This window comes from Papio anubis, chromosome 3 (assembly GCF_008728515.1).
Source record: "Papio anubis isolate 15944 chromosome 3, Panubis1.0, whole genome shotgun sequence".
Classification (NCBI taxonomy): Eukaryota; Metazoa; Chordata; class Mammalia; order Primates; family Cercopithecidae; genus Papio; species Papio anubis.
The window spans coordinates 49,070,419-49,084,399 of NC_044978.1; the positions used below are offsets into that span (position 1 = coordinate 49,070,419).

Below are 13,981 nucleotides of genomic sequence, written 5' to 3' on the forward strand. Positions count from 1 at the left end.
AGATCAAAATTTCTAAAAGCTGGGGAATCCTCAACCAGCAGCCCCAGAAGAATCAGGTTTTTATTCAGTTTCTTTAGATACCTGTGCCCCCACCTTGTGTCCCAATCTGGGGCTACTTAATTAGAAACTATGAAGGTGGGACCAAGAAATCTAAATTTTTAACAGCTTCTCAGGTCACTAGTTACATTAAAGTTGGAAAATTACTAAAGAAAAGCAAACCTCGAAATAACTCTCGAGATCCTTTCTAAGGGCACTTAAATCTAGAAGACAGTTCTGGAAATGTTTTGCGCGCTCTTCGTATTCTACTAATTAAAATATCTAACACATGAGTATTCTGGGTCATTCATTAAATAAGCAAGTCAAATTCATCCATGTGTTCATAGGCTTATTACCTGCTGGTAGAATGGAAAGAGAATAAGCATGTGATAATTGATTCCAGTGAATCATCTTCTAGTTTGACCAGAACAGATCAAAATGACCAAAATGTTCTCTTTGAGCCTCTAAATTAGTTATAGCATCTGCAAGCTAAGACTCTCTCTTATCTTCAAGCCTTGGGAAAGAGTTGTATCTCTACCAGCTAGTGAAGAAAGCTCACTCACACTTTTGGTTGAAGAGGGTTAAGCTGTAGTGGGTGAGAACCACTTGAAGCCTTTGTATGGAAATTTAAAATTCAAGCCTGAAAATAAGCAGCGTTTGGGGTTTACATACATGTGAAAACATGTGCCATGGTAATGTCGCTTAAAGTCTCTGGATTTCAGCTTCAGTTTTCTTTTCCACAAATCACTTCATATGTTCTGTAGTGGTTCTCATCAGGAATTCCCTGGACCCTTAGAGTCCTCAAAAATATTAAGAAGGAGATGGTCCATTTTCAGTATCTTAAACTAACCAAAAGAAATTGTACGTTTATTCTGAGAACACTATGCAGTCCAATGTTTTCAAGAGCCTGCTTTGGGGATCAATTACACCAACTCATTGTGGTTATTTGAGAGCTCTTTTTAGCATTCATTCATTCATCCATGAAGGAAAATAGTTATACTGTGATATGAATTAGAATGTCATGGAGGGTCTCTTAACCAACATCAGGAGTTGTAGGAAATGGCTGTCAAGAGAGACTACAGAGTAGGTAATGTCTAAACTGAATTGTAAAGGACACATAGAATTGGTCAGGTGAAAAAGCTGGATACGTGTAAAATATGCAGAGGCTCAGAAAGAGAGAAAACAATTGTGGTATGTCCTGGGCACTGCAAATAATTAAGTATAGCTGAGAGTTTGGAGTTGAGTGGGGTTGCGGAGTAAGTGGGGGAAGATTAGAGGTAATGGCTAAGCCTGGAGAGTTTAGCTGGGATGAGGATTCAGTTGAAGGGCCTGTGTGCCAGACCTGAATGATGCTGAAGACGGTGGACAGCTTTAGAAAAGCTTAAAGTGAAGGACGGGCATGATCATATTCACAATGTATAGAGAAAACCACAGCCACGATGCAGAGAATGGGTTGGAGGTGGTGAGACTGACGCTGGTCAGGAGCTGCTACAGAAATTCATGAGAGAAATGAGACTGTGAACGAGGTAGTGGCATTGGTGGCGGAAGATGAGACTAAAATTCATAGAATGGATAGTTCTTGAGGTTTAATTGGGTATGGGTGGTGGGGAAAGGCTGGAACAAAGGAAGATCCCTGAAAGCACAGTCTGAGAAAGCATATCACAGGTGGCATCAGAAACCCATGCCTTTGATGGGGGCATGACTGTGTTTCGTCCAGTCCTGGATGAGGGTGCAGTATGCCTTATGGAGGAGTCAGACCTGAGTTTGAATTTGAATCTGGGTTTAGCCATCTTCTGCCCAGCCCCCTGCGTTCTGTAATTTCAGACACACTACTTAACCCACGATGCCTCTGCAAGATGGTTGTAATAAACCTATCTTTTAGAATCACTGGGAGCAGAGAGAAGGAATATGGTGGTTTACCGGAGTTGGACATTGGACATTGAATGTCTTCCATCTTAGAGTCTTCATTATTAATAGTAGCATCACTATCTTTATTCCCAAGCTCTGTGATCCTGCCCAACTTCATGCAAAATCAGGGACAGGACAGTAAGAGTTTCTTTGACTTGCCAGCACCGCTAAAAAGTCTAAAAGCCAGCACCTCTAAAAAGAATAAAAGACCTCTTTGTCATGGACACTCTGGCCCATGGAACACCTCAAGAATCTGCTAGTATTGGGGGCCCCTATGTCAGCAGAGGCCTGGTAATCTTAGCCATGCTCCTCCTTGCTGTGGGTGTCATGCACCCTCGCCCACCACACCCCCTCCAAAACACTGCCCCTTTCCCTATAGAACCATCTGGCCAGCACATGGCCTGCCCCACATGTTTGTGGTGAGGATAAAATGTGATCCTGTGTGAAAGTTCTTTGTAATTCCAAAGGCACAGCTATTCTTATTACTACTGGTTTGGACATAATGCACAACCCTCCCACTCCCCATTCTGTCTCTCTCTGCCTCTCAGTTTCACTGTCTGTCTTTTTCTCTCTCTCTCTCTCTCTCTCACTCTCTCTCTCACACACACACACACACCAGTTTCACAGAAACACAAGCCATCAGGCCGCACTGTAAATGAGGGACTTGCACTGGAGCCATTATGGAAGAGGAATTGTTTCCTTCAGAGTAATTGACACATGATAGCAGCCCATATTGTCGTAGGCATTGGATGAACAGCATACTTCAGCTCCTGGCACCACAGCTTCACCTAATGGGAGAAAACATTTATGTGTAATAATAGTAATACAAGAGCAAGGAGGCTGATGCTCAGGAAAGAGTTTCTGTGATTCTTCCTCGAGGGTACAGTCATACTAAGAGGCTTCAGGCTTTGCGAGGCAGAAGGGCCAGGGACTTCCTAAGATAAGGCTATGTGGGATGAGACACTGCCCTGAGTCCTGAGGAGAGGAGGCTCACAGGGACATTTCTCTGTGCACAGCCAGGCATTCCCATGTTCTCTGAGCAGGGAGCTTGTGAATCAGCCTTCTCAGCCACATAGCTGGTTCTGTGTCTCCCTCTCCGCCTCCCTTTGTCTCCCATGAGAAACATAAAGAGAATTAGACTCCCAGACCACCTTTCCATATAGCAAAGGATGATGAGGCAGACAGAAGGGATGCTAAGATTGCTCTGCTATTTTGGACTTAACAAAACGTAAAAATCACAGCGCAGCATCTTCAATAATGTCTATCTTATATTCCAAACTGCAGATACATGAAATATATAAATCAAGATTTGGGTTAAAGGGGCTTGCGGTGGAGAACTTTAGGCCCTGGAGGAAAGGGAACACTTGGAGGCTCCAATCAGGTGGCATGTTGAAAATGATTCGAACCTCAACGATCTAGCCTCTGCTCTTCTACAATCTAGGACATGAATGCATTAGCACTTGGACTTGACTTGAATTGCAAATTTAATTTTTGTTGTTCATATTTAAAAAGCTACACCAGATGCTTGGAAAACATTAGGGTTTTGCTGGCTAGAGAACAGAAATATTCTACCTATTTGTGTTTTGAAGATCCAGTAAGCATTCCTTCTCAGCTGCAGTTGTAACTATTTGTATCACTGAATTTTGAAAATGGTAAAGCTAAGCCCTCGTAGGTGTTTACTGGTATCAGGTGTGAGGCTAAATGCTTTCTACATTATTTCATTTAACCTCAGACTCACGGTAACTCTATGAGCTAGTTATTACTGACCCACTTTGCAGATAAGGAAACCAAGGCTCAGGAGAGTTTAAGTAAGTTTTCCAGGATTCATTTATTCAACATGTATTTACTGTCTACTCTGAGCTACTGGAAACCCAGTAGTAAACAAAATGGAAGAACCCCTGCCTTCATGTAACTTATATTCTAATGGAAGGTATCATAGCTAACATTTCTTAAGACCCAGACAATATTGATATGTATTAGCTCTTAGGTAGGTGATGTTGGATTTGAACTCAAGCATTCTAACTCCAGAGCCAGTGCTCCTCTTTCTCTAATTCTCACTGTACTGCCTCACCCAGCAGCCCACTCAGCCATAGGAGGTGAAACTTGGGGTCCCAGCCAGACCTGCCTGGCTCTATGGTCTTGGCCACCACCGTTTTATAGAGAAACAAATGGACCAGCTTTGTTTACTTCTCTGTCCTGCTCCATTCATTACATGATCTGGAACAGTCATGGACTTAGACTTTCTAAAATCGAGTCAGTTCATTGTTAAGACAAATGCTTATGTTTTGAAGGTTAACATCACTCCAGGAGGTGTCAAAAGCCCTAACTCTCGTTTCCTTTATGTCCTGAAGCTGTGGTATTTGACCATGCCACTATGTTTGGAGCTATGTTCAACTATCTTCCATACTTCTCATCAAAACCATGGTTTCTTGCTTTGTCCAATAAATAAGATCATTTTCTAGCAGTTTCTGTGTAATACAATGAGTTGAGCCAGTATTTTTTTTTTTTTCCATCAAATTCCAATGTGTTCCTGTTAGGGCCTTGTGTTCAGCAGTTTGAGGGCCTCTACCAAATGACTATGGGCTGTGTCTGATATTGTAAAAATATAAGATTTAGGAATAAGGGTTAGACTGGATTTTTACTCAAGGACCCTTTCTACTCTGTTTACTTTTATTTCTTTTTTTTTTTTTTTTGAGACAGAGTCTCACTCTGCCACCAGGCTGGAGTGCAGTGGCACAATCTCAGCTCACTGCAGCCTCTACCTCCCAGGTTCAAGTGATTCTCCTGCCTCGGCCTCCCGAGTAGCTGGGACTACAGGCATGTGCCACCACCCCAGCAAAATTTTGTATTTTTAGTAGAGATGGGGTTTCACCATGTTGGCCAGGATGGTCTCAATCTCTGACCTCGTGATCTGCCCACCTCGGCCTCCCAAAGTGCTGCGATTACAGGCGTGAGCCACTGCACCCGGCCATACTTTTCAAATATAATCATCTACTTAGGAGAAAGCACCTAGCAGTAAAATGACACTTCTTGAACTTTACCACATCTCCACATTGGTTTTATTATCCATGGTGCTCCTCTAGAGGCCCGGTAGTTTCACATGTGAGTGTTCAGGTGTCAGGGGCAGAGGGAATCCTACTCCTCTCTTGCACTGGTTCTGTAATACACAGCACCTTGCCAAGAATAAGAGAGTACCCGAGTGGAAAGACCACTGAGCCTTCTCTCTCCTACGCTGTCATTCTGCCTTCTGCCTGCAACTATGTAAAGTTACTGAAACCCCTTCTAACCCAGCCCAGTCACCCCTCTGTCACTCAGCAAGCATCTCCCCAGTAGCTACTCTATGCCAAGCTCTTTTACCATGCCCACATGCACTGGCCCTTTCTGGCAGAAAGGAAAGCAGCAGACAGATGAGTTAGGTTTGTAATTGATAAGTCCACAGAGTTAGCAAGACTTTTCTTAACTGGACTGTTAAAATGAGTCCAGTTAAGTGGATATAACACTCTTTAGGGTAAGAGATCTATATCACTTCCAAAACCAGGAATGTAGAGGCTGGAATCAGGCATTCCTTATGGTCAATGGGGCTGCCTCCTGCTCGGATTTAAACTCTTCTTGTAGCCCTTGCGAATTAGGCAATAGAATGACTCATTCCGTTTGCAATTGTTTGTTAACCATTGCTATGAACACGAGGACTGGGTGCAGCCCTGTGGATACACAGTAAGCACATCAGCCACGGTTGCTACCTTCTTGGAGCTCACCAGACACTTAAGCAGCTGCCCCAAAGCATGATAAAAGCTATGGTAGTAAAGTACAGACTGCTTGGAAAGACCCATTTCAGGACATCCAACCTAGTATAGTTGGTCAAGGAAGGCACCTGACATAGCTGGGTTGGGGAAGGGTATAAGAGAAGACTTCCTAGAGTAAGTGAAATCTAAGATCTGACCTGAAAAACAAGCAGCTATTATCCAGGGGAAGAGGAGAGGGAGCGGGAGGATGTTCCAAGAAAACAAAACAACATGGACAATGCCCTAGAGGCGGAAGGAAGCTTAGCACCTTAAAGGTGATAGAATTCTAGGCTCTGAAGAGAAACCAGAATATCAGCACCTGTAAGGAACTAAAAGAGTTTCAAGAGAGTTTATGGAAAACGTAGGATAAGGGAGAAGAGGGGAGGAGATGCTGAAGAGAGAGGCAAAAGAGTGAGCCTGGAAAGATGAGCAGGAGCCAGGTGGTTTTGGCAAGAGTCAGTTTGGACTTTAACCTAAAGACGGTGGAAGTCGTTGCAGAGTTATACACGAGAAAGGAAGTTTTTTTGTTTTTGTTTTTTTGTTTTTTTGGTTTTTTTTTGGAAAATGTGGCATTATAAGGAGTAGATTAAGGGAACACAAAACAGTAAAAAAAATAGACAAAAGAGCAAATGAATGGAGGCAAAGCATAAAAGACCAGTTAGAAGATGGCGGCAACAATCTAGTAAGAGATAATGGTATCCTGGCCAAGGATAGTAACAGTAACGGAGGAAGGAGATGAGGGGGCACATTAGAGTTATATTTTGGAGGTGGAATCCATAGGACTTGGTGATTGTTGATGTGGGAGGTTTCAAGAAAAATGCTTAAGTGTCTGACTTGGATAAATGGATAGATACTGAGATAGGGAACACTGATGAGGATCTTGTTTGGGTAACAAAGGATAATAAGCTCAGTGTTGAGACCTGTTGAGTTTTAGATGTCCATGAAATATCCAGTAGGAGAACATTGGATTTAGCGGAGCTGAGCACTAAATCCAGTGAGCCTGCTTCAGCTGTCTTCTCTAGGCTGACGACCCCAAAACAATGTACCCAGTCCAGCTATGTGAGCCTGGGAAGATAAGCATTTTTCGGGGCTGTCAGCCTAGAGAAGATATTTGAAGCTGTTGTAATCGATGAAGTTGTCTAAGCAAGAACGCAGAGTGAGCAGCAGGAGAAAGAAAGCTTAAGACAAAACACTGAAGAATCCCATCCTTTAGGAGAAAGAAAGACTACATAAGAGATTGAGAAAGAGCTGGTGGAGAAAGGAGGAAATTGAGAAGAGTATGATGTTGTGGAAATCGATGGAAACATGCTTTTAGAAAAGAGTGAGCCACTGTATCAAAAGGTGTTGAAAGGTGAGGTCACATAAGAACTTAAAGGAAGTTTGGGATTGCATTAAACATTAATTTTCAATTCTATGCTATTTAGTACATGTGTTAAATTCCATATTCTTAGGAGTTTTTATTTTAGCATTTTTTAAAATGTTGATTTAATTCCTTGATGTTTTCATTTAAGTTGTGGCAAGAATTTAGGATAGGTATTAACGTATTTTTCAAGTATGTTACATTTTGGTCCAAGTCTCATGTCTAGCATTCATGGTGGCTCACACCTGTAATCCCAGCACTTAGGAAGGCTGAGGCAGGCTGATCACTTGAGGCCAGGAGTACCAGACCAGCCTGGCCAACAGGGTGAAACCCCATCTCTACCAAAAATACAAAAATTAGCCAGGCATGGTGGCCTGTGCCTGTAATCCTAGCTACTGTGGAGGCTGAGGCAAGAGAATCATTTGAACCTGGGAGGTGAAGGTCTCAGTGAACCAAGATAGCACCTCTGCACTCCAGCCTGGGCAACACAGCAAGACTCCGTCTCAAAAACAAAAAAGGAAAGAAAATAATAACAGATTGTTCTTCCTTGCTGAGAGGAGTATTGCCCTTATTAACTATCTCTCTTCTTTTGTTTCCCACCCTTCAATCTTTTGTTTGTTTTCTATCTCTTAGCCCTGTGAGCTCTGCTTTTAGATAAAACCTTTTCCCATACAATTTGAATTGCAGTGTTGCCTGATTTTGAAATTATAAGTATGACTTATTTCCTTTGTGTCGTAAACCACTTAAAAGTTAGTTCATAGCAATGCACATCACAATCCTTAAAGAGTAAAATATGACTTTTAGTCATCCTCTTTCCTGTTTCTTTTCCAGCTACAAGAGACTGTGAAAAGGAAGTTGGAAGGAGCTCGATCACCACTTAATGGAGACCAGCAGAATGGTGCTTGTGATGGCAATTTTTCTCCAACTAGCAAACGAATTCGAAAGGACATTTCTGCGGGGATGGAAGCCATCAACAATTTGCCCAGTAACATGCCACTGCCTTCAGCTTCTCCTCTTCACCAACTTGACCTGAAGCCTTCTTTGCCCTTGCAGAACAGTGGAACTCACACTCCTGGGCTTCTAGAAGATCTAAGTAAGAATGGTAGGCTCCCTGAGATTAAACTTCCTGTCAACGGTTGCAGTGACCTGGAGGATAGCTTCACCATCTTGCAGAGCAAAGACCTCAAACAAGAACCTCTCGATGACCCTACTTGCATAGACACATCAGAAACATCTCTTTCAAATCAGAACAAGCTGTTCTCAGACATTAATCTGAATGATCAGGAGTGGCAAGAATTAATAGATGAATTAGCCAACACGGTTCCTGAGGATGACATACAGGACCTGTTCAACGAAGATTTTGAAGAGAAGAAGGAGCCAGAATTCTCGCAGCCAGCAACTGAGACCCCTCTCTCCCAGGAGAGTGCGAGCGTGAAGAGCGACCCCTCTCACTCTCCCTTCGCACATGTCACCATGGGATCTCCCCAGGCGAGGCCTTCTTCTTCTGGTCCTCCCTTTTCTACTGTCTCCACGGCCACTAGTTTACCTTCTGTTGCCAGCACTCCTGCAGCTCCAAACCCTGCAAGCTCACCAGCAAACTGTGCTGTCCAGTCCCCTCAAACTCCAAACCAAGCCCACACTCCAGGCCAAGCTCCACCTCGGCCTGGAAATGGTTATCTCCTGAATCCAGCAGCAGTGACAGTGGCCGGTTCAGCATCAGGGCCTGTGGCTGTGCCCAGCTCTGACATGTCTCCAGCAGAACAGCTCAAACAGATGGCTGCACAGCAGCAACAAAGGGCCAAACTCATGCAACAGAAGCAGCAACAGCAGCAACAGCAGCAGCAGCAGCAGCAGCAACAGCAGCAGCAGCAGCAGCAACACTCAAATCAGACTTCAAATTGGTCTCCCTTAGGACCTCCCTCTAGTCCATATGGAGCAGCCTTTACTGCAGAAAAACCAAATAGCCCAATGATGTACCCCCAAGCCTTTAACAACCAAAACCCTATAGTGCCTCCAATGGCAAACAACCTGCAGAAGACAACAATGAATAACTACCTCCCTCAGAATCACATGAATATGATCAATCAGCAGCCAAATAACTTGGGTACAAACTCCTTAAGCAAACAGCACAATATTCTTACTTATGGCAACACTAAACCCCTGACCCATTTCAATGCAGACCTGAGTCAGAGGATGACACCACCAATGGCCAACCCCAACAAAAACCCCTTGATGCCATACATCCAGCAACAGCAACAGCAGCAGCAACAGCAACAGCAGCAGCAGCAGCAGCAGCAGCAGCAGCCACCACCTCCACAGCTCCAGGCCCCCAGGGCACACCTGAGCGAAGACCAGAAACGCATGCTTCTCATGAAGCAGAAAGGAGTGATGAATCAGCCCATGGCTTATGCTGCACTTCCATCCCATGGTCAGGTAAGTGTAAAAGTGAGACACTTCGAGTGGTGCATTTCAGACTGTTAATGTGTGATGCTCTACGAGCTTCCACTGTAGTTGGGTCTAATTGCCTGCAGAAAGCCTCTCTATACATCCTCAGATAGTGGCCAGTTTTGGAGGGTTCTTTTTCAATTTCTCCTAAGAGATGGAAAAGGGTGGCACGATAAACTTTCTTATATTTCAATGTCTAGGAATCAAACTTCTTTTATTCCCAACTGCAGATAAGAATTACATAAAATTCTCACTCTGAGGGAGGGAGGCTGCAGAGGTCACTCCACCAAACATGGCACTACCTCTGTAGCTTCTCTCCCAGCTCGCATGATCCTAGGCTCTGGGTGGTGGGAAGCGGGGGACATTCAGGGCTATCTACAACCGTTTTATAAGGCCCTGAGCAGCCTTCAGCTGTCTTACTGAATTATGAATAATGGGAAATTTGGCTTGTTGATGTTCAAATATAGGAGAGCTTTCTGGATTTTCAAAGTGAAGTGGAGAGTAGATTTTTGTAGGACCTCATAATGTTTAAACACTTGCTGCTAGACTAGCAACAGTTGGAAGCTGGTTTGATCTTCTTACTTGGGAGTGCAATGAAACCTCTCTGATTCATTCAGCTCTATTTCCGGAAAATGTGATGGTGAATATATCTTAGTGCTGTGTTAAAATAAAGTCTCCACTTTCTCACTGTCCTTCTTCATGGGAGGTTGGGCTCTCCGTGTGCATGGTAAAAAATGAGCAGCAACCAGTGGGGAAGTGAATAGTCACTGACAAGCATTTCACTCTCTTCATCCTGACCAGTGGCAAACAGCCACAGCTCCTTTAGTATAACATTTTTTCTACCCTGAAGGAGAGAGTGGGGAAATGCCCATTAGAGCGACTCCCCCTGCCCCACATGGATGAATTCAAGAGAGATCATCTTACTGCCAGTTGCTGTGCTGTGCCTCAATTCTTCCAGGATGCAGACACAGTCATTTTACTTGGAGAATTTGCAGAAAAGTCTTTGCTTTAGAGGCCCTCATGTCTAAACGGGTTCTAACTAGTGCTTGGATAGGTGTCCACAATTGAGTACTTTAGAAGCAGTGGGAAATAACGCAGGCAGATCTTGCCTCACTTGGTTATTTGCATCTTGTAGCTCCTGGAGTGCCCCACCCCACCCCTGAAACTCCAAGCTTGATGGAGCTGCAGGGCTGGAGGTGGTGCTGGCCTGCAGAGACAGGCCTGAGCTCTGTGGCTTCATTCTTGTCCTCAGCCTTACAACCCCCAAACCTCACAGTGGCTTGTTGTCTGCACATGCCAGCCAGCTCTAAAGATTCCGTCTGGAAAAATAAAAGTATAACTTGGTTTACTTTGACTGCAATCAGTAGCTGGTAGAAAAATATCATTGAAATGTGAGCTTATATGTATTATCTTAGTTTCATTAAGAATATATACCATTGGGGAAATACAGCATTTTATACACTTCCAGATTAAGTTCTGAAGTAGGCAGAAATACAGGCAGTATACATGGATGTTTGTGGTAGCCCAGGTGTGTCAGAAGGTTTATGAGATCACAAGCTGTCAGAATGGTCGGTCTGTTGTTAATACAAATTGTGCTTCTACATTTGCTGTTTTTACACTAGCTACAGTAGAGTATTTCCTTCAAGCCAGACCAAAGATGAATAATTAATCCCAGTTCACAGGCTCTGCAGACATGTGAGTGCAGTGATGCACCCACCCTCACCCCCACTAAATGTCTTTCGAAATGTGCCAACTTGGGACAAAGTTCCTGTCTTTGTGGGAACATGGATTTTAAGGGTACTTCTTTCAGGTCCTTATGCCTGACGAGCTGTGAGTCACTGAAGCTGGTAGCTGCAGAGGTCATGTTTTGAAAGAGCTCAGTCAGCTGAAGAAGCAAAGTGATGTTTTTCTGGATTAAATCTGTGTGCTCCTCCTCTCTTCTCTCGTCTCTCGAAGTATTTTCAGTGTGGACAGAATATTCCTTTGTGAGTCCTCATTAGAATAATCACTTCTTAACCTCATAAAAACTCATCAGGTAAAAGCGTGCTTTTTAATGAAATATTAACTCACCACTGTTTGAAACAAGCTTCAAAATACATGTATAAACATGTGAATATCTTTCTGCAAACATATCATTTATTTCATGTTTTTATCTGATTGTGAAGCAGTATTTACATAGTTCTCAGAATAGTTCATTACATTATATGCGGGTACATTCCACAAATATGAGCACGAATTGCAGGTGCGATATAAAATATAATTATACATAGGTTTAGTTCAGTTTCGTTTTCTGCTGTTGCTAGTGAAAACTCACTTTATTCTTTGTTGATCACAATGACCATGATCAACATTTCGTTTTAATGAATGACTTGAGCAGCAAAGCCTTTTAGGCACATTTATTTCAAGAAAATTGTCTTCTACAGATGTTTACTTATTTGGAACATTTGTATAAAATTCCATCTCTCTCAGAAATGAATAGAAATGTGCTTACTTCCTGTATATTTCAAAAAAGAGGGAAACAAAAATAGAAACAAAAGATATTTCAAAATTTTGAATGTGTTTTATCTAGTAATTCCATTTCTCAGAATTTACGTGTTATTCTTCTTGGTCAGATGGTTGAAGAAAGTTTATGCTCATGGTGTTATTTATGATAGTGAAAAACTTGATCTAAAAATAAGTATTTTGGAAAAATGAATATGTACATGACATTCATGATATAAATAAATGACTAATCATATGGAAATGCCTTATAATATGAATAAAATAGACCGTAAAACAATTTATATGTTACAATCCAAATTGTGACTTTTAGTATGTGTAGAAAAATACTGAATAACTGAAATGTTATTTTAGGAATTCTAAATACTGAATTCCTAAAATGTTAGGAATGATATTTATTTCTGGCTGGAAAAATTATGAGTGATTATTGTTTTCCTCTTTATATTTAACTGAATTTTGTAAACTTTCTATCGTACATGTATGTTAATTCTACCCTCTGCGAAAATACTTTTATAAGGAAGGGAAACTCCCTGTTTAAAAGAGTTTACCCTTCGTTAATTCTTTTTTTTTTATTCTTAGTTGAATTGATTTGCCAGTTGGATTGAGGCAATATCATTATTTGCTATTCATTGATATATATTAGTTGTGAATCCCTGCTTTAGTGAGTAGTCCTAAAACCTGCCTCCCACACTCAGTCTCTTTTCCATTCTGTCTCCTCATCCCTTTACCATGTTCTCATTCCTAGAAAATTTTAGCTAAATTAGTGACAGTGAAAGTAGCAATAACATATTTACCATTAAAAGTTTTTGAATCTTCTCAGAGATATGTTCTTATATTATTTCTGTATTCCCTTTACTTTTTTTTTACTTTTTTTTTCTTTTTTTTTGAGACAGAGTCTCGCTCTGTCACCCAGGCTGGAGTGCAGTGGTACATCTCAGCTCACTACAAGCTCCGCCTCCCAGGTTCACGCCATTATCCTGCTTCAGCCTCCCAAGTAGCTGGGACTACAGGAACCCGCCATCACGCCCGGCTTTTTTTTTTTTTTTTTTGTATTTTTAGTAGAGACGGGGTTTCACCGTGTTAGCCTGGATGATCTCGATCTCCTGACCTTGTGATCCACCCGCCTCAGCCTCCCAAAGTGCTGGGATTACAGGCGTGAGCCACTGTGCCCAGCCTACTTTTTTTTTTTTTTTAAACGTTCTGGAACTTCTATTCATCATGGACTAAACTCCCAGATTGGCTCTAATTTTCTTCTTACCAGCTTCACTTTTTAAAAATTAATACATAATATTTATACATATTTATGGGGTACATGTGATATTTTGTTACAGGCATAGAATATGTAATGATCAAGTCAGGGTATTTAGGGCATCTATCACTGTATTTATTCTTTCTTTCTTTTTTTCTTTTTTTGAGACAGGGTCTCACTTTGTTGCCCAGACTGGAGTGTAGTGGCACTGTCATAGCTCACTGCAGCTTTGAATTCCTGGGTTCAAGCCATCCTCCCACCTCATACCCCAAGCAGCTGGGACCAGAGGCGGTGGCCACCCTAACTGGCTGATTTTTTTTTTTTTTTTTTTAGTTTTCAGTAGAGACAAGGTCTCACTATGTTGCCCAGTCTAGTGTCCCACCCCTGAACTGAAGTGATCTTCCTGCCTTGGCTTCCCATAGTACTGGGATTACAGGTGTGAGCCACCGTGCCCGGCCTGAGGATTTATTATTTCTATGTGATGGGAACATTTCAAGTTCTCACTTCTAGCTATTTGAAATATACACTACATGTTCTCCAATTTTTAAAATATGTGTTTTTGTTATGAAGTAGAACTTAACTTTGGTCACATCTGGTTTTTTTCCTTCCTAATTCTGTTATTTCTCAAGGGCCAGGATCTCTCTCTCTCCTCTCTTACACACACACTTTAGCTGATTTTTGCATAGTGCCTAGCACTGTGTC

The 13,981-nt window shown here is 42.2% G+C and overlaps 1 protein-coding gene across 1 annotated transcript in view; it reads left to right on the forward strand.

The window, feature by feature from the left end:
• Window positions 1–13,981, forward strand: part of MAML3 (mastermind like transcriptional coactivator 3) — a 436,712-nt gene that overhangs the window by 252,663 nt on the left and 170,068 nt on the right. Inside the window, exon 2 of the mRNA XM_009207594.3 lies at window positions 7,918–9,519. Within this exon, the coding sequence (XP_009205858.3) occupies window positions 7,918–9,519 (1,602 nt within the window). The remainder of the gene's footprint in view (window positions 1–7,917; window positions 9,520–13,981) is intronic.